At 41.2% G+C, this 24657-nt stretch overlaps 3 protein-coding genes across 6 annotated transcripts; 1 reads left to right on the top strand and 2 right to left on the bottom strand.

Annotated features, from left to right (window-relative positions):
* Nucleotides 1–60: 60 nt before the first annotated feature.
* LOC105025780 (phosphomannomutase 1) lies at nucleotides 61–12284 on the top strand. The gene is made up of 8 exons (XM_010896736.4): nucleotides 61–664; nucleotides 4295–4412; nucleotides 5987–6063; nucleotides 6317–6408; nucleotides 6792–6891; nucleotides 7052–7127; nucleotides 10161–10276; nucleotides 10553–12284. Exons 1-8 carry the CDS (start codon nucleotides 584–586, stop codon nucleotides 10673–10675), a joined length of 783 nt encoding a protein of 260 aa, XP_010895038.1. The 5' UTR covers nucleotides 61–583; the 3' UTR covers nucleotides 10676–12284.
* A 135-nt stretch (nucleotides 12285–12419) lies between these two features.
* On the bottom strand, nucleotides 12420–16318 carry csdc2b (cold shock domain containing C2, RNA binding b). Of its 2 annotated transcripts, XM_010896738.4 has the most exons (5): nucleotides 15953–16318; nucleotides 14364–14688; nucleotides 14046–14168; nucleotides 13608–13831; nucleotides 12420–12932 (listed from the first exon to the last, which is right to left on the bottom strand). In XM_010896738.4, exons 2-4 carry the CDS (start codon nucleotides 14543–14545, stop codon nucleotides 13657–13659), a joined length of 480 nt encoding a protein of 159 aa, XP_010895040.1. In that variant the 5' UTR covers nucleotides 14546–14688; nucleotides 15953–16318; the 3' UTR covers nucleotides 12420–12932; nucleotides 13608–13656. The 2 variants fall into 2 exon arrangements, with proteins under 2 accessions (XP_010895040.1, XP_010895041.1); XM_010896739.3 differs by lacking the exon at nucleotides 12420–12932 and having other exon boundaries at nucleotides 13444–13831; nucleotides 16091–16318.
* Nucleotides 16319–18312: 1994 nt separating this feature from the next.
* On the bottom strand, nucleotides 18313–24519 carry polr3h (polymerase (RNA) III (DNA directed) polypeptide H). Of its 3 annotated transcripts, none has more exons than XM_010896742.4 (8): nucleotides 24335–24519; nucleotides 24069–24191; nucleotides 21256–21352; nucleotides 20872–20958; nucleotides 20096–20159; nucleotides 19743–19959; nucleotides 19325–19396; nucleotides 18313–19275 (listed from the first exon to the last, which is right to left on the bottom strand). In XM_010896742.4, exons 2-7 carry the CDS (start codon nucleotides 24177–24179, stop codon nucleotides 19346–19348), a joined length of 627 nt encoding a protein of 208 aa, XP_010895044.1. In that variant the 5' UTR covers nucleotides 24180–24191; nucleotides 24335–24519; the 3' UTR covers nucleotides 18313–19275; nucleotides 19325–19345. The 3 variants fall into 3 exon arrangements, with proteins under 3 accessions (XP_010895044.1, XP_010895045.1, XP_010895042.1); XM_010896743.4 differs by having other exon boundaries at nucleotides 18313–19234; XM_010896740.4 differs by having other exon boundaries at nucleotides 18313–19396.
* Between the last annotated feature and the right edge of the window lie 138 nt (nucleotides 24520–24657).

Below are 24657 nucleotides of genomic sequence, written 5' to 3'. Positions count from 1 at the left end.
TTATCATTAGAAATGTATTGAACAAATAACTTCAACGTTGAACATATTTAACATAATTGATTTTGATGACATTACTCAACTTAATTGCGATCCACTAATGTTCACGTCATCTCTTGATGACGTGTAACTGGAGAAGGCGGGAGTAGGAGTCTCATTTAAGAAAAACACATTTTGGTCTACGTGCGCTCTTCTCGCCTTGCTTCTCCCTAGATTTTCACTTCGCATTTGAAAAAGGAGACAACAGAGGACGGAGGAGGAAGGTGGTGAGGTGATTCGTTTGAGACAACCCCAGTGTTGCAAAATAAAGGCTGAAATTCGATCGGAACCCGTGGCAGACTTAGTGTTCAGACTATAGATCAACTAGGATCAACATGGTCTGCAGTTGCTACACTTATGGAATGAATATTTATCCAACTATTAGTTTGTAGTAGCTTATTTATTTTACAGTATTGGCTACTGTAGCCGGTAGCCTACGGTAGCCTTTTGCGTTTAACTCGAGGCAAGATCAGTCTTTTTAAAATTATTCTTATGCACAACGTTACTTAGGCTACACTTAATTTATGATATTATTGCAAAAGAAGAAATGGATGAATCGAAGGGGCCTTCAAATAGAAATATTTTGTGTTTATTTGACGTGGACGGCACTCTTACTCCACCAAGAGAGGTACATCTTTGTATTCATTATTATATTATCATATATTTATATATATGCATATACAAATACGTGTGTGTGTGTGTGTGTTCAATTTGTCAACTCATTGAAAATTGGCCATGTGTTGCCATGATGTTTATGTCTTATCTGCGGTAACAGTGGTAATGTTATGGTGACCAGGGCGCAAAGCCACGCTTTCAGGCTTATACTTATTTATGATTATTTTAGTTAGAATCACAATATGTGTATAAAAACAACATACATATCTCAACTACTATTACACCATGTTTATACATTTCTGGGATGTATCAGTTGTTTACTATTTAACAGATAGTGTCTGAAGTTAAATATTTACAAGTCATTTGTTTTGAAGTACAATGAGCCTATAGGTTCCAAATCGGAGGCTTGTAAGTAATCAATACATATTTGTTAATACAACATCAAATAATATAATGATTTAAGCAAAACGTCCTAGCCTTGTACATAGAGTAATCAAACATTAGGACTTTGATTTAAACCCTTCTAAGTGGTTTCTAATTTGAGTTAAGTTGCTACTTTGGTGCCCAGTGTTACTTAGTGCCTGCTGTCCTGAAATGCCCCATATAACTTCTGCTAATGTAGGCTAACACCAATTATAAACAGGGTGGTTTGAACCTTGAATAAATGCTGGTGGCAGATAGATGTATTATATGAGATTGTATACTGCAGGCATGCGGACAAAACATAATGCAGACAAAAAGCACATGTTTTTTCTGTTTATAACAAATGTATAATAATAATAAAGCACTTAATGGGTTGGTGGTATATGCACAATATAACACTGCTAAGGGTTGTATCCAGGCACCTTGTTGTACTCTAGAACAAACCTTAGCCTCAAGCATATCGGCAATAGAGCATACCTCCTCATGGTTTACTACTGACACCACATTGGGCTGTCCTTGCAAGTTGTTTGAGTTCAAGTATTGTGCAATCCATGTCCTGAAGCAGCCAGAAGTCACAACCCCAGATAGAGTCCTCTGATTTGAAAATGGGGTCGCAAAATAAACTATAGAGGAAACAAATGTATGCATGCTTCGTAGAATCAGAGTTACATGATTAACCAGAGCAATGTGCTAAAGGAAGATATTAAATAGTATCTTCCCATTTCTATAAGATTCTCAGTAACACAAATGTGTCTACTGTTTCTCTCACATCCACTTAGAACAGAGTTTGAAGGACACTAAAGTATCATCTGACCTTTGCAGGCAATAAATCCACTCAAATTGTGGGGCGAAGAACAAAAACAATATAATCAAAGATTATGTTCTTTTGTACACAGACGTATTGCCAGATTAACTTTCTTGATGTTTTCATAAACTTTTTAAACCTTTGTTATGCATTCTGATGCTTTTCAGACCATAATTATTTCAGTTGGAAATATTATTCAAAATCAGTTTTACCAGATCTCATACTCTCAGATGCCACACCTCCTATAAACATATTTTTATATTACATGGTGGAGTCACAAGTCATTTTAAACATCAAAATATTAATGTAACAAATGACGTGACCAAGAAGTTTACAAACCCCTGTCCAAGGAGTGGAAGTGGCTGTGGCCTTTCTGCAGTTTTCTCAAATGCAGCTGTCCATTCACTCCTATTCTGACATAAACTGAGAAGTTTGTTTGTCCTGGAGCTTGTATTTCACTGAAGGACCGTCATGTCCTTCATCCAAGAACTCGAGTCATGACCGAAGGATACTGTTACCTATTTGTATGAAACGTGTTTAATATAATGTAGCATGGTGCTGTTGGTCAAACTCTAAAGCACATGTTCTGGGTCAATGATTAGGCTTGTCCAAGATATCCAATTCATTTGAATTGCCTGCTTCTATGGTTAAATTAATCTAATTTATAAGTTATATTCTTCACGAATCAATGGATATAATAAAGGTAAAGCTTCAAAATGTATGTAGCAACAAGATTGCCCCCTTGAATGATTAAACAATTAATTGAAAACAAAGATGATTACAGAAATGTAACAGCCCAATACGCTCTAAAATGGGACTCTAGGGGAAATCATACTATGGTCAATGGCTTTTTTGTCAGGAAATAATGGGATTTGAACCTGCTTGTGTGGGATGGTTAATTTGTTATTTTGAGTATAGGGAGGTGGTTAATAGACTATTCAGGTGGTTATAAGGAGGTGGTTCATAGACTCTTCAGGTGGTTATAAGGAGGTGGTTCATAGACTATTCAGGTGATTATAAGGAGGTGGTTCATAGACTCTTCAGGTGGTTATAAGGAGATGGTTAATAGACTCTTCAGGTGATTATAAGGAGGTGGTTCATAGACTCTTCAGGTGGTTATAAGGAGATGGTTAATAGACTCTTCAGGTGGTTATAAGGAGGTGGTTCATAGACTCTTCAGGTGGTTATAAGGAAGTGGTTCATAGCCTCTTCAAGTGGTTATAAGGAGGTGGTTCATAGACTCTTCAAGTGGTTATAAGGAGGTGGTTAACATACTCTTCAGGTGGTTATAAGGAGGTGGTTAATAGACTCTTCGGGTGGTTATAAGGAGGTGGTTCATAGATCCTTCAGGTGGTTATAAGGAGGTGGTTCATAGACTCTTCAGGTGGTTATAAGGAGGAGATTAATAGACTCTTCAGGTGGTTCATAGACTCTTCAGGTGGTTATAAGGATGTGGTTCATAGACTCTTCAGGTGGTTATAAGGAGGTGGTTAATAGACTCTTTAGGTGGTTATAAGGAGGAGGTTAATAGACTTCAGGTGGTTAAGGAGGTGGTTAATAGACTCTTTAGGTGGTTATAAGGAGGTGGTTAATAGACTTCAGGTGGTTAAGGAGGTGGTTAATAGACTCTTTAGATGGTTAAGGAGGTAGACTCTAGATCAGCCTTTCTCAAACCCAGGTTCATGGACCAGTGCAGGTCCATGGCAGAATGCCTGTAGATATGCAGCATAGCCCTTGTGTAAAAGTTCTATGAATTGCAGTGTTGCTTGTTTCATAGAACTGTGGTTACACTGATTTATTTAGTGGTTGGCACACGCAGAAAGTTTTCTATTTTACTCCTACACGTTTGGTTCAAGTTTTGACTGTTGGAACTATTAGCTCTTAGATTTATAATGCCCACAGGCCATGTAGGACATGTTACTTTGCATGTTACTTTGACATGCTACTTTGACATGTTACTTTGCTTTGCTTTCGATACTGCAGTACTTGGAGGGAGGGGCAATGTTCACAAAAGAATCGGTATCATGCTGTGTTCTCAGGTGTACTTTAAATGCATGTCTTGTCACAGTTTACATTATGTCCCTAAATAAATGTTTTAATTTACATTCAAAAAGATTTCCCAAACATCTCCCCGGTCCTGTAACATTTTAGGGTTTGACAAAAGGGAAACATCTGGGGAGGGGCCCTCAGGTTACTACAGTGGTATAACTGGTTGGTCTCAAAGGAGGTCCTATTTAGCACCTGGCTGACCTGGATTTTGAGGATTGTCTCCGCTGCTAGCTGACAAGTATGTGTGAAACCCCATTAGTTATGTAGATTTTGGGATGAAGAAAGGGCAGGGTAGAAAACCATTGTGTTGGAAACCCTGATAACCAACACTGACTGGAAGGCTGTGTGTGTGTTTCCGCCCTGAAGAAAATCGACCCAGAGCTGGACTCGTTCTTTCAGTGTCTACGGAGGAAAGTGAAGATCGGCATCGTGGGTGGATCAGACTACTCCAAGATCGCAGAGCAGCTGGGGGAGGGGGATGAAGGTGAGCATTCCTGGTGCATTCCTGGTACATTCCTGGTACATCATCACTTTTGTTTCACTGTGCTTGGTATAAACCCCAAAAAGGATCTTGCTTTCACCGTCATACAGTTATTTTAGGGACATCAAATAAGGACATTTGGAAGTTTGGGAGGGTTCCATGTTGCTCACATTTGACATTAGGGCATGAATACCAGATTTGGATTGAAGATGGAAAGCAGCTATGTGAAAACCCACGCTGCTCTGCTGGTCACACACGGACTCAGACTCCAGAAGTGTTTGCTCGTTTGTTACTTTCCTTTGAGCGATCAGAGACTCTGAAAAACCTCCAACAGAGTTCATACACGGCATCTCAAACAGGCCACCAATGCAACAGAGTTCACACACGGCATCTCAAACAGGCCACCAATGCAACAGAGTTCACACACGGCATCTCAAACAGGCCACCAATGCAACAGAGTTCACACACGGCATCTCAAACAGTCCACCAATGCAACAGAGTTCACACACGGCATCTCAAACAGGCCACCAATGCAACAGAGTTCACACACGGCATCTCAAACAGGCCACCAATGCAACAGAGTTCACACACGGCATCTCAAACAGGCCACCAATGCAATAGAGTTCACACACGGCATCTCAAACAGGCCACCAATGCAACAGAGTTCACACACGGCATCTCAAACAGGCCACCAATGCAACAGAGTTCACACACGGCATCTCAAACAGGCCACCAATGCAACAGAGTTCACACACGGCATCCCCAACAGGCCACCAATGCACTGACACGTCACTCAACCGCAGCAACCATGTAAAAGCGACAATGTGAAACAATTACGAGAGGAAATATAAGAGGGTTTAGTTGAGCTTGTGTTCCGTAAACCGTCCCTTTGCGTCGTCCGTTTTTTCTCATCATCCCCAGGTTTTCTAGAGATCCTCTGTACCTTAAAACTCTGAGAGCACAGATCGTTAGCGTATGGTGAGTGCATGGATAGGACAGAGACTGAGCTGTTCCAAGTCATGTTACATAGGCACTTCAGAGAGGAAACGCCCCCCCCCCCTGTTTAACAATTTATTAGAGGAACAATACACAGAAATATGCATACAGTGTCGTGGCGTTAGACTCTGTCCCTTTGGGGTAACTCAGAGTCATCGCATGATCCTCTATGCAGTACTACTAAAACCAATCCCGCTGCAGAAGGAAACCAAACCAAACACACGGAGGCTGAGGGGGTTTGTGAGCTTTGCAACTTGCCCGCTAGGGCGATCAGCTGCGCGGCGGACTGACTGAGTGCTCTGATCGACTTAAGTAGAACACCATATTAGATTAGGAAATCTGGAGACTGTGTTTGGAGCGATCCCAGCTGATGCACCGCTGAGCCAATGCCCACTCAGGTTCCCTGGCTGAACTTGCTGCGCTTCATTAATCTGCTATGAGCAGAAATCCCAAAAGCCAGCGCTTTAGCCGGGCGAGATGTGTTCTGAGGTTACGTTCGGGCAGCTCGTGTTGTCTGGTGACGATGAGTGTTCTCTGTTTTTCTTCCAGTGACACACTTTTCCTTCCTTTCCCCCCTTTAGTGATACAGAAGTTTGACTATGTGTTTGCTGAGAATGGCACGGTGCAGTACAAGGACGGGAAGCTCCTGTCCAAACAGGTGGGTTTGTCTGAGATGAGGGCTTGTGTGGTGAGGGGGCATTCCAGGTGATGAGCAGGTAACAGATCCAAGCTATGCTGGATTCTAACAAGCTGTTTAATACTGATTTCATGTAAAAATTAGAAATTATTTTTTTTAAAACTAGCACACTGCACTCCGCAAAGAATAGAATGTAAAACGCCTCGAAGAGAACTGTACTGTGTCGATGAGAAATGTCAGTTCATGTATTTGAAGAATATCCTCTCTTCAACAGGCAATTCAGAACCAGTTAGGAGAAGAACTGCTGCAGGACCTAATTAACTTCTGTCTCAGCTACATGGGGCTGATCAAGCTGCCCAAGAAAAGGCGAGCCCCTGCTAAAGAGACCAGGGCTGTTTAACAAGTGATGCCACTGTTTACACAGCGGCTTCAGTTACAATGGTCACCTCATGCCCAGACACTTGGAATTCTAGATAGCAAATGACAACATGTGAGAGGGGTCAGTCTGATAGAAGCTATTGGTGCTTACAGAGCAATCAGCATAAATGGGGGGAAAAGAGCTACTGAGCCAAATACTGCAATGTAGGTTTGATTGAATCCAGCCCTCAGACAAGTATATTGAGTAATCTGTGTTGGGTTTGAAATACATTGTTTGATAAACAAAGCTATTGTCACAATGGAATATGAGTTTGTTACATACAAAGCCATGTTCGAGTCTCTTACAGATCAATACTTTATGTTCCCTTCAGAGGCACCTTTATTGAATTCCGTAACGGAATGCTGAACATCTCCCCAATTGGCCGGAGCTGCACACTTGAGGAACGTATCGAATTCTCCGAAATCGACAAGGTATTGCACAGTAGCGGACAGGTTTCAGCGTGGCTGAGCAGACCGATCAGTTCATTTTCACAGCCACACGTTCAGGAGTTTGTAGTGGCCTGATGGGAGATGTAGAGAAGCTTCACTCTTAGTCCCAAAAAAACCCCCATTATTTCTCCTTTTCACGCAGAGAGAGAAAATTCGTGAGAAGTTTGTTGCAGCCCTGCAGGAGAGGTTTGCTGGGAAGGGTTTACGATTCACCAGAGGTAAGCCCAGCTGGCCCGTGAGTTGAGTCAGTGTCACCTCTGTCACAGGGTTCTGGTGGTTGTCATCTGAGCATGTTGTGACATCTTCTCAAATCCATGTCCTCCCTGTCTCATCATTTACAGTGGATATAAAAAGCCTACGCACCCCTGTTAAAAGGCCAGGTTCTTGTGATGTAAAAGAATGAGACAAAGATAAATCATGTCAGAACATTTTCCACCTTTAATGTGACCTATAACGTGAACAATTCAATTGAAAAACTAACTGAAATCTTTGAGGGGGGTAAAATAAAATGTATGCAATAGCCTGGATGCATAAGTGTGCACACCCTTAAACTAATACTTTGTTGAAGCACCTTTTGATTTTATTACAGCACTCAGTCTTTTTGGGTAGGAGTCTATTAGCATGGCAAATCACAAAAACCTGTCATTTTAACAGGGGTGTGTAGACTTTTTATGTCCAATGTACAACAATGGATCTCCATTGAACATCATTTTTCTTTGCCGTCCTTTCCCTGCTGCCCATTCACAAAGACTATCTTCCGTGCGTAGATATTCCCCGGGTCACATTGCACCCCACATTGTGACGGGATAAAACAGTACACCCCCTGCTCTCCTCTCTGAGGTTCAGAGATGTTTTTTTCCCAGTCAGTCAGATTGGCTGTTTGCTCTGTGTGTACTGAGCTGTGAGGCTCACTTAATGGCCTGTGAAATCACAGACAGCTGAAGATACTACTGTTTTCTTCATGGGGCTGGGAAAGCCCATTACCTGTAGCAGCAACAGCGCCTGTACTGACCTCAGTAACTGCCTTGTCTCACCCTAGCTCAGTAACTGCCTTGTCTCACCCTAGCTCAGTAACTGCCTTGTCTCACCCTAGCTCAGTAACATCCCTGGAAATCCCTCTGGTTGGTTACATGGAAGCTGATTATCCCATTGCAGGTCTGTTTACACAGCCACCCCAGAACATGATCAAACGAACCAGTGATGAGTGGTTGTTTGCCATCTGAGCATGTTGTGACATCTTCTCTAATCCATGTCCTCCCTGTCTCATCATTTACAGTGGATATAAAAAGCCTACGCACCCCTGTTAAAAGGCCAGGCTCTTGTGATGTAAAAGAATGAGACAAAGATAATTTTTCCACCTTTAACGTGAACAATTCAATTGTATACTTTGTTGAAGCACCTTTTCATTTTATTACAGCACTCAGTCTTTTTGGGTAGGAGTCTATTAGGCACAAAATAGTAAGAAACACAACCAAAACAATAAGTAAATCCATCTACATTCTGTGCACTCACAACCTTAATGTAGTACTCTATATTAAAAAAAAGTGTAGAATACACCAGACTAAAAATACTTGTTTTTCATAGTTGTGGCACACATTTTCTTATCCATTAAATAACTTTCTGAATGTCAGTTATTAAAAGTGCTATTGCCTGCTTGGTGCAAGATGCAGTGACTTGTGGATGTGTAACACCAGTCCCTCTGATTGATTTACAGCAGACTCTGGAAAAAAGCATCATGTTAACTGATGGGATGTCTTCATTTGACCTGACTATTTAGAATGACAACAAATGAGTCACCTAGCGATCGTATAAGCAAGGTGATTGGATAATGAAATGTCATGACAAATCACCAACCCAGTGTGTCTCTCCTATATGAATGGGTGAATGGTGGGTGATTAAATTATCCATATGACCTCATTGAATTTGAATGATGTAATTAGCCTAATGATGATGATGATGATGATGATGATGATTGGGCCCTGTAACAGACTAGTTCCATAGCAACCAGCAGAAACCAATGAACCCTGTTTATTTCAAAGTTCTGGTGGAACAACTCCTCAAACTTGGCCCAGTCAGTTTAGTTTACTAACCAGTCATCTGACACAACACCTACTCACCGATGTGCCTTGGGCACCCAATCCCACGTGGTAAAGTTGTTGTGGAACAGTTGAATGTACGTCTCTCAGTCTAGGCACTGCACTAGAACAAGGAAAACACTGCTTCTTTAAAGAACGGTTGGGGACAAGGTTACCCTAACCTTAATCATAATCTCAACCACTTAAGTAATCCTTAAATTAAGAGCAAAAATTCTCTCATTCGACTTTGTGGCGAGGGAATATCGGTTTATAGCTATAGACGCTTGTGACAATCTGCTTGGCACGTAGAGCACGTAATGTGGAGGGACTGTGTGGGGGATGGGCTGAAGACGTGGGTGTGTGTGGCCCATACTACCTCTGATTGGCTGTGCCTCCCCAGCTGTTTCCTTTCTCAGTGTCAGTATGAGAATGAAGTGGTAGAATCTGAAGGCAGGGGGATGGGACTTTGCTAAGAGCTTTTCATGCACAAGTCACAGCTCATTAATTTTTCTGTATTTTCTATTTGTATCCGTAAAATGCTAATGTAAACACAAAGGCAGTGTGGGACGTTTTACTTGGTCATTGTATTAGTAGTTAAACATTTTCCAACTTCCGTAGATTCAGAAGTGTCTGTCAGTTACGAAAATGGATTTGTTTCATTACTAAGTGACAAAAATAAATGTGGCAGAAATCATTACCGACTGGGTAAACTGAAATGGGAAGAGTGAAGAAAAGAGCCAGGCACCACTGTGTGTTGAACTGAGTTTACTGTAAATAGCAGCTGATGGCAGTCACACACTAAGACCTGATGGCCTTCTGCCAAATACTGAATGACCACCCATTATAAGACACACAGGCTTACGTGAAGTCCATCCACAGACCGTGCACATTGCATAGATAAGTCTGTCATGTAACAGTGGTTGGGGATTTTTACATCCTTATTGTAGGGATAATGTTTTGGGACCGTTTAAGGTGCCGTCTTAAAAATATTTAAACACTGCTCTTTTAATGGGTGAAATATCACCCCTACTGGCTCAACAGATAACTCTCACAGGTCACGAGGAGAGCTGGTTCAAGTGGGGTCTTTGTGTAAGAGACATGTCGTCACATGATGTTAATTTGTAACGTGTAAACCGAAGTGGCCAGAATTCTTCCCTCTTGTTTGCCTCCCGTCAGGCGGTCTCATCAGTTTTGACGTGTTCCCTGAAGGCTGGGACAAGAGGCTCTGTCTGGACGTGCTGGAGGGGGAGGGCCTGGAGGCGATCTACTTCTTTGGCAACGAGACATCGTTGGTAAGTGCAGGGGAGAGGACCCTGTGCTTGCGATAGTGATGATGGGGGGTTGTGCTGTAGCTCGGGTATTGGGGAAGGTTCAGAGGTCGATATCTTTTGCCAATACCTGTTCGGCTGACGCCTGCTTAGAAGGATGTGGCTGTGTTACACGAGCTTTACATGTGATGACATTTATTTTACAGAGATCAAAGTGTGGCAGGGTGCAAAGGTCAGGCAGTCAAGCCTGTGTGTGAGCAGGCAGGTTCTAATGCTGTATCTATATTCCTCTCAATTCAGGGGGGGAACGACTATGAGATCTTCAATGACCCGCGCACAATTGGTTACACAGTGTACTCCCCGGAGGACACAGCCAGGCACTGTCAGGAGATTTTTTTCAAATCTCCCCCCAATGAGTCATGAACGGTGCAGCAGCCGCTATCTAAATCGGCGCCCCCGGGCTCCCCCGAGTGGTCAGAGCCGGTACTACACAGTGCACCCAGCGGACGAAGCAGGGAAAAATGGAAGGGAATCCACTACTGATTTTTAAATAATCAATCCGTTGCTGTTGTATAACATGATTCTAACTTTCACTGGACACAAAGGGATCATTGGTGATTTACTAAAGGCTGAACCTGATGAACTATGGCTGTGTTTACACATGCAGCCCATTTCAGATATTCTTTCCCAGTAATTGGCCTTTTGACAAATTACATCAGATCTTTTTCGCATATTTTTCTTTACAGAGCTACGTTTGTTCAAAATAATGTTTTCAAACCAGAATAGGACTGCCTGTGTAAAAACAGTGGCCAAAGGTATTGCCAGTTACTAATTAACACATTACCTTTTACAAAGGGACCTTAGCTCAAACAGTGTGAAAATAATGTTCATGTTTTGTTTGTATAACTACTAAGTGATTCTTTACAGTTTTAAAGTAATTACTGACTTTTTTACATCTACCAAGCCAATGGTTTTTGTAGCCTATATTTGCATGGTACATGCAAACCAAAATGTTTTATACGCTCTACTGTAACACAATCCTCTTTTTTTGAATATCATGTGAAGATTTATATACATTTTGAGTATATCATGTAAATACACACTCTTGTTTTGCACTAATATTGATGCAGTTATTTGACAAACTGGCTTTTAAATCATTAGTTTAATTAGTGGAATTAGTGAGTGTGAAGTGTTTTATTTAAACACTGCGCAATATGTTGAGAGAAATAAATATTTTTGCCATGTCCCTGTCAACTTTGAGAGATTACGAAAATGGCACATAGTGTAACCTCATCTATGACATACTTTATGAATCATTCCAGCTACTTTAGTCTGCACTGCTATAAGAACTGGATCTCATAAATGGTTTATGCACCATCTTCAGTGTGTACCCAGTATATTCACAGACAGCAGACATGCTTACGTTTTATTTTAAAAGGAAATGGGTGAAGCAAGCTGCAAATGAAATAATCTGAATGTCTTAAGAATTTCTGTGGAAGAATTTCTGATAAATATACACAATGAAGTTTCATTTTATGATTTCATAATTTCAAGAAAAGCCTATGAATATTTGATTCTGGGTTTGAATTTGACCGACTGCAATTTCAGCAAAAACTCTATCTTTTCCCACGTTCTGGTTAAAAAGGTATAGAAATACCCGACAAAATATATCTAATTGAATAAAATGAACCATGTTGCTCTTACCTGGTTACTATATGATATAGGCAAAATCATAGTCCATTCTTTTCTCTTATCGTAGGTAATTGTGAAGTGTTAGCATGTTATTGCTAATATATTATTTCTGGATTTTGCATAGATTCTTCATTACAATAGTTTTTTTTATCTCAAAGCCATAACCTTTTAAACAACCTATCAGATATTATATAAAATTATATTGTGGTCATAAATAGGTGCTATTACTGCTCAAATCTGCTGTCGTCACCCAAGTGGTTTGTGGGATCAGATGACTTCCTCAGTAACTGTAACACTCCCATTGAATCCTGTTAATTGAAATAAAATATTGTATAGTGTTGCACAAGTGACTGATTGTTTTTTTTTAACCAGAGAAGCGACAGGTATAATTAAGGCACATCATTTAAATGTCACGACATCCTCTCTCCATCCCCAGAGACAAATAATAAATGCTCAAGAAAGATCGCAGCCGCTATAGTTGTGAATCATAAATTGTCTTTTGTGCTCTTTCAGGCTCACATGAGGTTAAACACCATAGACACAGTGGCATGTCTTACAGAAAGCGCTCTGAACTGTGACCAATATAGAATGTATTTTAACACAATAAAACTTGAAATGATACAATCCAGAGGAGTAAAAATGGAAGATAGAAAAATGCATAGAAATATGGAGTGAAGCGTAACATAATAAACTGACATGAACCAACTACGTAACAAACATGAAACTATTTTCATTAACAATCATGTTACCATATCAGGACCTAAAACATCTACATCAAAATGTATTAAGTTTCAATGACAGTGTATTACAGTGTCTCTCAGATAATTGAAAGGTGATTCAGAAAGAGTTTCACAAATGTTATAGTAATTTGTTCATACCACAATGGTGAGGTAGAATTTCCAAACAGGACTACAAATTGCCACATGGCACCCTAATGGGAGTTGTAGTCGATCTGGGAGTTGCAGTTGATCTGAGAGTTGTAGTTGACCTGGCAGTATTTTGGAATGGAAGTTCAAGTTTAAGTGCAATCTTTTAGCCACAGTATCCAAAACGTAAAACTAATACCTTCAAAACAAATGTAAAAGAATTATGTAAACATATGATATATTATCTAAACAAATTATTAATATGTATATACATGTAGTAATCCAAAAATACATAGATGGTTGTATACCTCATTAAAATATGAATAATTGCATTTCTATTTTCAACATAAATATAAGTAAGTCTGTGCCTCTAAACCATAATCCCCTTATTTTTCTCTTTGTAACAAATTTGGGTTTCACACCCATAGCTCTGTTTCTGACAAATTATGTAAGCTTCGTATTTTATTTCCTGTAACCCTAACCCTATCCACATTCACTTACTGTAACTTCAGGTTGAACGTGTTCTCCTTAAACTTCCTTCCTCACATTCTTTCATCCAGTCAGACCCCCACATACCCACCCACATACCCACCCACATACCCACCCACATACCCACCCACATACCCACCCACATATCCACCCACCCACATGGCCAACTGTTGTCCTGAAGAGATGGTCAGCTGTGCATGGGTTTGTTACAGCTCAAACCAGCTCCATTAGGCCTGATACAGACAGCCTCTCCAGCACCAGAGTTGGCCACTCCCTCCTGCTCTAGACAGACCTCTCACTCTGCCCACCTGAGCCATGCCTGTACCCGGGTGTAAACAAACAGCCCGGCGCTGAGGCCTAGCACTCCTCCAGCTGGCTGATGATCTGGCCAGACCAGGTCTCGTGCTTCGTACCCGGGTTAAGATGAACAATCTTAACTTCCACCGCCTGGACCTTCAGGTTTTTGGGTGGGATCCGGCAGACTTTGTATGTGACCTCGTCTCCTTCCACTGGGACATACTCACCCTCAATACTGAAATAGAATGCAGTTGTTGTTGTTTTTTATAGTACTGTACATATAAACAGATGTTAATTATTTACAGTACAACAGTCCCTGTTCTGAATGCTGTAAGTCATGCTCTGCGATAGAATGCTTTTAACAGAATCTGATGACCCTTGGTTAATTTTAGGACCAGGGCCCGTGACACAGTGAAGGCTGTAGCAGTGACAAAGACCAGACAACTCACTCAGAGATGTGAACAAAGATATCATCTCCACCATTGGTGGGGCGAATGAAGCCATGACCTTGCGACCTGCAGAAACTCTTGCACACGCCTTTAAACGCCGGCCCGGAAGTAGCCCGCACCGTGCTAAAGAGGGAAAGACGAGGATGGTAACGGAGTTTAAAACATTAAACCAAAACACCCTTCCCACGGCTACTTGGAGGAAAATGTTCTGTGCTAAAAAAAAGTTACATGTATTTATACTGTACGTGTTAGTTAATAAGTTAATAAATACATTCTAAAAGAGAAAAGCATTCATGAGCAGCATGTCTGGGTGCTTACGCGGAGTAGGTGCGTGTGCGCTTGGTGGGCAGGGGGCTGGGCAGCGACCGTGGCTGGGGTGGTGCTCCCCCCTCCCATACGCGGCTGCCTTCTCTCAGGAAGTTGAAGGATAGAGACAGGGGCGTTGTCCGTGGCGACCGCAGAGGGGCCTCCGAGGGGGACGTCAGGCCGGGTTCTGCCATGTCTGAATGGCTGGGTTGCTCTTCCAACCACCTGGCCTGCTGCGGACACTCCAGGTATGTCTTTCTCTGGTCACTTTAGGATCTCGGCTTTTCCAGTACACAGTTGGTTGCAGAATGTTTCTTAAAGGGCCTTAAAGGGCCTTCTGTGAACGAGTAAGGAAAAGAAGAAAAGCAACATTTTATATTCTTGCAATTCCGACGGAGGCAGTTTATATTAGGGTTGGACACACTGCAGAGAACATCATACATCAGTATTAACCATTTCACATTACAATGAGATTTTCAGGTATTATTAACTGGTGATCACAGTTCAGTCAGACTACTTTAGTTGAGTACAGCCTATACGCCTACTAGAGTACGCCTTTAACCAAAAACAGAAACGGGCTGCATGTCTAAATGTAGCCTATGACTGTGTTGTTTACGTGAGGTTGCCCTGCATAGTCCTTTACGCTCAAAAACAGCACAGCTTGGTGAAGAAAAAGCTTAGTAATCAAAAGCAGCCATCCTGTCCAAAGACATTTGGATTATTAACAAGGGAATGTTCACGCAATATAATGGGACACAAAGCACGCGTTTTATGGCCACGGTGACCTTAATATTGTTCTATTCTCCCCTATTACTTCATCAAGGTTACAGAAACAGAGATCCCTGACCGTTCGCATGAAGGAGTTCGCTAAAACGCTAAGCGTTGGGTAATGACATTACAACAAAACATTAAGGTCCAACAATTTCAAGTAAAGGAACAATTAAATCAGGATAGGAATCAGTTGGCATTAAGTAACAATACCTAGATTATCTTCTAGTAATTTAGATTAAGCTTTATCTTAATTTAGCTTAATCTACAGGCTTTATTTGGATTAGGCCTATATGTTGACAGATACTTCACGTAAAATAACGCCAAACATCCTAGACTATTTCTGCGGATAATTTATGTGGGCTAGGCCAAAATAAGAATATACAAAATAACAGAATACTCGTCTCGGCCCGACACTTCAGATTCATCATGATGCGGAACCTTGCATTTTGAGCTAATTAAATAGATAAAAATAAATGCAAATTAAATCAATACAAATTATGATTACGTCATCAATATGATCGAATGAAATTGGCTAAAACATAGTCCAACCTTTCCCAATTTCCATAACATTCGTATCAAGAATATCCAAAAAGGCAGCGCATGGGAACAGAGACACTGATGAGAGTATTGGTAGATATTATACACGACCATATGGGTTTTCTTCAGTGAATTATTATCATCGCAAAAAATAAATAAAAAAGATCATCGCACGTTGATGAACAGCCTAGAGGCGACCCAGACTTCATACGATTTAAACAATACATGGCATAGCCTATACCCGTACTTCAGTGGCGTATTTCTAACAATACATGAAAACATAGGCTACTCACGACATTCTGGAGTACATTTGTCTGTAGTGGACGGAAGTATGTGCTTTGTCGGTTACTACAACATTAATTAAATAAATAATTCTAGTAAATCCACGTCCCACGGAATATCCTGTTCTGTCGGGTGCTGAGGCTGCGCACCTGCTTGATGACTGAGGTCTCCTTCCTCCACTCTCAGATGTTGCCAAAGCCGGACAGATCTTCCATCGCCTCGATCGGTATTTTATCAGCCAGCAATTCCCGAAACATGCTATAGCAATCGGTCAATCAACGAAACAGTCGATGACGTGTCAAACAAACATTGGATGATGCATGCGACCGCTGAGCTGGGGCACCCGACCCGACACTTCGCTGGGGTGTAAAAAAAAAAATGGGAAGCGTATGCGACGCGAGTGCGTGTATACGGAGAGGGTGGGCGAAACGACGTTCCGAAAAACGATACATTTGTGTGGTTTATGAAAAAACATGCTATGCTGTATGCCTCAAAGCAACGATTGAAACCTACACGACACTAAAACTATGTAAAAATGCAAAACAATTCGAATATGTATGGTATCAATTCGGCCTGGAAGAATAATGTGACTTTCTATTAAAGAAACATGTTGAGGTGCTTTTGCAGTGGTTCCCAACTCCGGTCCTCGATTACTGACTGGACGGGGGCTACAACGAAAATGTCTACTGTTGGCGGTACTCCAGGACCGAAGTTGTGAACCACTGCTTTACAGTGCTGCCGTTACCTAAAATACATAGAGACGTATAAAGATTCTAGTGACTCAGTTAAGACGTACTTAAGCATTATGGCATGAGGGTGTGTGATATATGGCCAATAGGCACAATGCATAGTGGAGGTAGCACTTAGCTGTGGGAATACTGACCATGCACAAACCTCTAAGATTCCTTATTGCTATTATAAACCGTTTTCCAACGCAATTGCTCAAGTAATAAGTAATGTGATGTCATATACGTGATATATGAGCTCATATACCAAGGCTATCAGCCAATCAGCAGTCAGGATTTGAAACACACGGTTTCTAATACTTTACATCACAGGTGTCAAACCGGTTCCACGGAGGGCCGAGTGTCTGCAGGTTTTTGCCCTCTCCTTGTACTTGATTGGTTAATTAGGTCACTGATTGGTTAGTTTCTACCCTCACCTGGTTGTGTAGGTATGAACTAGGAACCAATTTATAGGAAAAACCAAAAACCTGCAGACACTCGGCCCTCCGTGGAACCGGTTTGACACCCCTGCTTTACATAATGTATTTTATTTTAACCAATAATCATATTACATAGTGTAATTTTCACTTCAACACAATTGACAGATATATCAATGAATAGGGTTGAAATTTAACTGAAACATCCATGTTTAAATACATACAATACAGGACAAATTTTCTGGACACATTAAGCTCAAAGTACTTACACTACTCAGGTTAAACATGAAATATATTCGCCATAATCACACTACTACCTTGAACTCCATGTCAGTTTTTGGCTTCATATGAAATCAAGACCAAATAGAAGTGGTGTGACATCACATAACTTTTTACGGCTCTATGTTGGTTACTGCTTTATACGGGCAAAAGGCATCTTAGGCGGTTTGTGTTATATTACCAAAATACCATGGCTAAGCGCTGAGTTCAGAAACTCTGTGATGCTTTGTGCCTAAGAACAGCTCTTAGTCATGGTATTTTTGGCCATATACCACAACCCCTTCTGCCTAACTGCTTACATATACCACAACCCCTTCTGGCTAACTGCTTACATATCCCACAACCCCTTCTGCCTAACTGCTTACATATACCACAGCAATCAGGCAACCAGCATTCAGGATTTGTAACAGCCAGTTAACAACACACCATGTAGCAAAGATATGGAGAAGAAAACATTTGTTGGTAACAAGTTTATAATAATAATCCACCTCAAACAAATGGTGGTATATGGCCACAATGCTAGGGCTAAGAATGGTGTCCAGTTGCACCATACATATGTTTTTAGCCTGGTATATTGGGAACATATAACAACCCCCCTAGATTTACAACTTAGTTATAAACTGGATGTTTTGACCCCTGAATATGATTGGCTGATGGGCGTGGTACATCAGACTCTACCAGTGACAGTCCCTACTAGGGTTAGAAACCCATTAATGAAATCAATAAAGAACTTCAGGGGTTAAGGGCATATAGGTCGTAATGTGGTTCCGTTGCTGTCCCCAGGAAATATTCTTTCACAAACAATTGGAATTTTGCCATGAACTCCAAATGATATGCATCTTAAAAGAAAACGTATGCATTTCCTCCCAATGCCACTTCTCACAACAACATCACATTCAGCAGGTATCATTTTTGGTTGCAAAAGAAAGATCAAAACTAAATAAACACCTGATAAAGAACATTTCTAAATATTTACAAGTGGTATAGAATACTGTACTACTGTTTACCATTTTATAGCCAATTCAGGTTCCAAATGTTCAACCTTAGCTTCACTCCTTAAATGAAAATCCCAGAGAAATAATGTCACTAGTAGGGTCTTACCAGGTATTGCCATTTTAGTGGGGACATCAGATCTCAGTGGGTCTATCCCTTGGATGTTAATGGATAGACCCATTTCCAGATCTTTTTTATACTACCTTTACACTCAGAGGTCACTTTGCTTTGAAATGCACTTAGCAATGGAGTCCTCCAACAACTGTATTAAATCTGAACTAATCAATATCACTACAATCGATCACACGTAGAAGCCAATTAGCTTGATTTCAGGTTTGGAAAGTGGTTGATTATACCTCAGCAAGTTTGCAACTGCAATTCTAAGACGGGTTAAGTTTAGAATTACAACTGAAATTCTTAACTTAACCCCAAGTCAGAAAGCTTTTTGTCAAAGTGAGGACTTGATAGATGTTCTCCCTTTGCATTATTTAACATTTTTTGTACTAATCAAATAAGACAGTAAAACAGGAACACACAAATATTGAATATATTCTGTATCTAGGAACTCATGGCAACACATTATGTATATTGAGTCCCTTGAATATATTCTCCCACCGGGTGTAAATATTGGTATGTTGAAAGTCATGGCGGTAGTATTTTAAGTATACATAGGGGATTTACAGGGCCCCCACTGTGTTTTATTGGCTACTGCCCCCTTTTCCTGGGGTCCACAAACACACACGCCAGCACACGGCAGCCCCTGTGATAGGGGTCCTCGGCCCTCTGCTTGAGTCCTTAGCGCTGGGTCAGTGTGCATTGTCAACACTTTAGTCATCTTCCTCCAATATGACCATCAGCCCTGGGGAGGAGTGAATGACAGGAGTCCATATAGGTGAATGCCTAACAGTTAAAAAGAACATTTGACAGCCGCCCCCCCCGTCTCCTCAACTGTAAAAGGGGTCTCCTTTCGCTAGCTGTTCCACCAGGACAGGAGGCCCAAGCCAGGCTCGCTGATGGTACCCTGAAATACAAGAGAGGCGAGGGAGAATGGATTAGAAGCGCAAAACTACTGATTAATAACACTGAAAGACACTTAAAGAGGACATGGTCATACAGACGCACGGATGTGACTGACGTCACTGCTGCTAACCATCGTCTCTTCCAGCAACTGTCTACAAGAGTGCTTCACTTAAGCTTGTTTACTGACTCCGTAGTAGAAGAAACGTACTACTAGCAAAGACGCAAAGCCCCTTCTATTGATCTCTATAGCCACTGCCAATACTGTGAGTTTAATGGTATTAATTCAAGTTACAGATAGTTGAAATACAACTGTAAATGGTGTGTCATGGCGGAGGGGGCGTTCTTACGATCAGTGTGTAAGGAGCCTCCTTCTTCTGCCCAGCGTCCTCAGCCCCGGGGGCAGCAGGGGTGTCAGTTGCTGCGGCAGAAGGGCCAGTGGGCGACGTGTCCAGGAAGACTTCATCAGTGACCCGGAAACGGATCGCCTCACCTTGGTCCATATAGAGGTCATGTGCCCCCTCGTCGGTCTCGTACTCCCACACCCACACCTGCTCCGCTTCGTCGCTGGGGCGCAGTCAAGGAGCAAATGGCATGAAGTTACCTAGCATTTATAGTGCTTATATTTCCTGCTAGCGGCGTAAAGCGACACACCGAAATACGCACATTGTGTGATATTTAAACATGTCACTATGTAGGATACAATTTTGCAGGCTGCTGGAGGGACTCTGGAGGAATGACTATGTCGTCAAAGAATCCAAGGCTGACTGCAACAGAATGAAGGCAGTATTAAACAGATCTATACAGAAGGCCACTTTGAATGTCATACACAAGGCCTTATGCTATTGTTATAATTAGCTGGGGCAGTTAAGTATTTATAGTTTGAGACAAAATTAAACAGTAACAGCATCATGATTCCAGTAATGAAAGGGACTGCCCTGATAGTGCTCATTTGGCTGGGGCTTCTCACTGCCTAGGGATGACATTAAATGAGAATTGCTCTTCTATTTAATGCCTCTAGAAAAAATACATTGGTGCTACCAAATCATGATTTGGTGTCACCAACTGAAAAACAACATTGACATCGTTTGTCTGGTGGCCTTGTGTGGTCCTGGCATTCAGTGCTGCAGCCTCAGGGGCACATGTACTTTTGCAGCATGGGTAAAAAAATCCAGATCAAACCTGTCTTTTCACAAACACTGTCCATTAGCTTTGCCGAATGTCTCCATCCAACCAAAATACATTAAAAAAAAAAAATTATGGAGCTCTGGGGATGCTCTAGGCCTCCACATTCAAGACAACGATTTGACATTCAAGTCATTTTATTACCGTAAATGTTATTCAGATTTACGTAATCTGATAGGTTACACAGACCATGTTGATCCACTTTACACATTGGGTGAGAGCACTCTGGAAGGAGTCCCTCAGAAGGTTACACAGAACAGTGAGCATGGCTGGGGAGAAAGACGGGTTTCTCACCATGTACTCCTTCTTGACTGCAGTACTTTATCTTTCCAACAAGAATCTCATCCAAGAAAGGGTGGAACACAACATACCTGAAGTGCACTTAGAGTAGAAAATCATAGATACAGACAGCAAAAATAAGTAACAGTCAGATCACAAAACAGAAAAAACCAAAAAATAATAATAAACTCACTGCTCCTGTCCTAAATGTTCCATAATGCGAATTATAATAGTAAACAAATGATGAATCAGTGATTTTTTTGTGCTAAATGTAGTCACCAAAATACTTCTGCTAGTTAGTATTCTGAAAAAGACACCTCTGGTGGGGAAATGCACTGCAGGTGTGAGATTCGTCTCACCAATTCAATGGAAATCAAGCTCTTGCTTTCCTTTCCTTACCTTTGGTGTGGGAAGCTCCATCACCAGGGAATATGTATGAATCCTCCAGTTTGGTGATGTCATACAAACAGATGCAAAGACCCACCTGATAAACTACCTGTGAGGAAAAAAGCGAGGAAAATCCAAACATGAGCAAAGCACAGATAAAGACTAAAATATAACAACTATGCAAAGGCTGAAACTGAGTTTAAAAAAAATAAAAAAAATAATATATGTTTAGCTGATAATACAGTCAGTAACCCTCCATGACCCACTAATAATTCATGAGTATGTTAATAGGCACAGCTGGTGGTACATTTGGTTTTAGACCTGGGCACTGTAATATTACAGTAACTACACTATGACTGACATTGTCAATGCCTTGGATCAGAAATTAAGCTGTGTAGCTCTATTGTAGACATGTCGCAGGAGTTTTATACAGTAGCTCACTCATCTTATTTATCCAGAAAATGAACCAAGCAAGCCTAGTTCAGCCAGCCTGCGATTAGAAGGGATGAATGTTGTTGTCCCTGGCTGGTTTCCACCCCCGGTTTTCTATGGCAGACTGTGTCTTTAACTATTATGCTATTTAAACAGAGGGAATGCAACTTTTACCTCAGCAATTACATTTTTGCTGAAATAACGTGAACAACAGAATGTTTATTAACGCAACTAAAGTGCACTCTTGCACAAAGATGATTGTAGACGGCTATCCAATTGTTACACAGTACCTATAATGAAAATTATTCTTTTAAATATATGATATTCATGGTATAACAGAGTGGATATATTGTTGTTCGACAGCTGAAAAGTACAGAGAGGAGTCCCTCTTAAAATGTTTACCCGGCACAGCCAGAAGAGGACTGGTCACCCCTCCGAGCCTGGTTCCTCTCTAGGTTTCTTCCTAAATTTCAGCCCCTCTTAGGGAGTTTTTCCTAGCCACTGTGCTTCAACACTGTTGTTGCTTGCTCCTTGGAGTTTCAGACGCGTTTTGTAAAAGCACTTTGTGACAACTGCTGATGTAAAAACGGCTTTATAAATACATTTGATTGATTGATAGATTGATTAATTGAGAGGGGAACTGAACCGGCGTCAAAATATTAAAGGTCAGGGATGTTCCCACAGGACCACAGAGCTTGCTGGTAATCTGTCCACTTCTGTGAAGTCTCCACATGCAACTTTAATCCCAGCCCTTACATTTTTGCTGAAATAACGTGGGCAACAGAAAGTTTATTAACGGAACTAAAGTGTACTCTTGTACAAATATTACTGTAGATGGTCATCCACACAATAATAGTTGAAAAGCTAACCACTACGCTATGTGAGCTATGAGGAAATCGAAAGCATTGTCTGAATCTGAAATCGCATACTACATAATATGTACTACAATCACCATCTTCTGTGAAGAACGTACTGTTCTGTATATAGTAAGCTAGTATTGGGAACCATTGGGACCTACTACCTTGTCAGAATATTGTGTCTCGACATCAGATCATGTTGTCACACATTAACATTTAAGCCAAGTTTGAATATTTTTCTTTCATTCGTGAATGACATTGATACATTAACTATCAGTATAGGTGACGATGACTGACTTTTTAGTCAAGTGAAGAGAACAGAACCGTGGAAACCCCTCTTTTACTGCACAAGGGGTTAAAGTCTACATTATCAAAGAAAGCATGCACGAATGCGTACTACAGAAATCCACCAGAAATAAAATGTAACCATACAATGTAACCGTAAACAGTTTTATTGTAGGCTCACAATAACGTAGCTACTGAACTTTGTTCTGTCCGTGCCGAGGATCGAAGACCGGTCGCCCACCTGGCAGTCCGTGTCGCAAACCACTACGCTATTTAGTCAGTCACTCAGTCAGTCAGTCAGTAAGAGACATTCACTCTTCTTGGTTAGCGCCGCTTACACGGTCCGACAAAAAGCAGTCTTTATTGGGCCCGGCCAAGGATAAAGGCCTCAGGTTTCTAAATAACTAGTGACAGAACCTAGGAACGTGTAACGGTTAGGACTAGATTAAAACGTCATGTACTTCACATAGGAGATCCACAGGGTTCAATTCGGGGCACTATGAATTATGTAACAAAATAAAGGAGAAATTGTCATTTCATTTTTATGCTGACGACAGTATTGAAAGTTACAGCTCCCTCTTGTACAAGCTGTTACACACCTGAAGTCTGATATTAATCTATTACAAAACACTATTGAACCTAGTTTCAGATTACTAACCTAAATGTTGTGGCTTCCTACAAAAACTTCCAGACTATCTAACCGAAAAACGTAGGTGGATAAACAGCAGTCAACATAAACATCCACAGGCTGAATAGCACTGGGGATACCACAGGCTTATGTGTGGTATCCATTTATTTTTCTGTAAGGGTAAAACAAGCCAAACAAAATGGGGAGTTGGTTATATCATCTTTGAATGAAAAAGACAGCTTCGCAAACATAGTGCTGTGGTCTAAGTAAGACACTGCAAAGAAGCTTGCAACATTGCGACCCAGGTTGGAATGGTCACACCATACCACAGCGCCTGAATTGTCTCAGGATTGCCCAGGTGAAAGGAATGTCAGACAAGGTTGCCTAGTATTTCAGCGACTCTTTATGACATGCCGGTCACCTGGCAGCTCAATTTGGGGTAATTAGCCAGGGATGTGTTCGGTTTCCGCATTATGTTTAAGCAAACAGTTTGACAACAAGAAGAACGCATCGGTTATATGAGACAACCAGTTGGACACAATAAAATGTAACCACCCTAATGGCCACACATCCATAGTAATTCGTAGAGTTGAGTTACATCCATAGCAACTGCATCATTTTACCTTATTGGCCAATTTCTTGTTGAGTTCTTCTGCTATTGCCTCATTAAATTGCCGCTGGAAATTCCATGGGGGTATCCTGACAGTGTCAACCATCTCCACCGTAACGAACATGATGCTGATTTTCTAGGGGGGAAAAACGTTCAGAGACAGGTTGATACATAAGTCTGCCGGTCAGCCATATGTGAAAGTATCGTAACAGGACAATACAGACACATTGGCCCGCTACCTAGCATCACAACAAAACTGCTGAAAGTTACTGTACCTACCTTTACTTTGGAACAGGTAAAAAATATATATATATATATTATTTAAATCCCAACCATAGTTCTTCAGCTGCACATTTGAACATGTTACTAGTTTGATTAAATACCGTTATAATGAAGACATTAACATCCTCCTGCCACTAATTCCTAACGAAATTCTAATATTCACACGTGTTATTGATTTACGACATTCCTATAAGGGTTTACGACACGTCGCAATTTTAAAGGGACAGGACGCTTATTCGTTTTGATCCTGAACGTTCTTTCAGCAGCTGGTGCCTCCTTCCCCGTGCCTACTTTCTATAACTAGCCAGTTGATTTAGGGG

Source organism: Esox lucius, chromosome 11 (genome assembly GCF_011004845.1).
Source record: "Esox lucius isolate fEsoLuc1 chromosome 11, fEsoLuc1.pri, whole genome shotgun sequence".
Lineage (NCBI taxonomy): Eukaryota > Metazoa > Chordata > Actinopteri > Esociformes > Esocidae > Esox > Esox lucius.
Note: the sequence above shows the minus strand (reverse complement) of the source record. Positions and strands in the feature narration are given on the sequence as shown.

Excerpts from the sequence above, each read along its gene's own strand:
- LOC105025780 (XM_010896736.4), top strand. The coding sequence starts at position 584 with ATGGATGAATCGAAGGGGCCTTCAAATAGAAATATTTTGTGTTTATTT. Across the intron at positions 6,064-6,316 it reads GGAAGCTCCTGTCCAAACAG|GCAATTCAGAACCAGTTAGG; the intron begins GTGGGTTTGTCT and ends TCTCTTCAACAG. Across the intron at positions 10,277-10,552 it reads TTGGCAACGAGACATCGTTG|GGGGGGAACGACTATGAGAT; the intron begins GTAAGTGCAGGG and ends CTCTCAATTCAG.
- csdc2b (XM_010896738.4), bottom strand. The coding sequence starts at position 14,545 with ATGGCAGAACCCGGCCTGACGTCCCCCTCGGAGGCCCCTCTGCGGTCG. Across the intron at positions 14,169-14,363 it reads CGCACACGCACCTACTCCGC|CACGGTGCGGGCTACTTCCG; the intron begins GTAAGCACCCAG and ends TTCCCTCTTTAG. Across the intron at positions 13,832-14,045 it reads ATCTTTGTTCACATCTCTGA|TATTGAGGGTGAGTATGTCC; the intron begins GTGAGTTGTCTG and ends ATTCTATTTCAG.
- polr3h (XM_010896740.4), bottom strand. The coding sequence starts at position 24,179 with ATGTTCGTTACGGTGGAGATGGTTGACACTGTCAGGATACCCCCATGG. Across the intron at positions 20,160-20,871 it reads CAGTCAAGAAGGAGTACATG|TCAGCCTTGGATTCTTTGAC; the intron begins GTGAGAAACCCG and ends ATTCTGTTGCAG. Across the intron at positions 19,960-20,095 it reads CTCCAGCAGCCTGCAAAATT|CGACGAAGCGGAGCAGGTGT; the intron begins GTATCCTACATA and ends ACTGCGCCCCAG.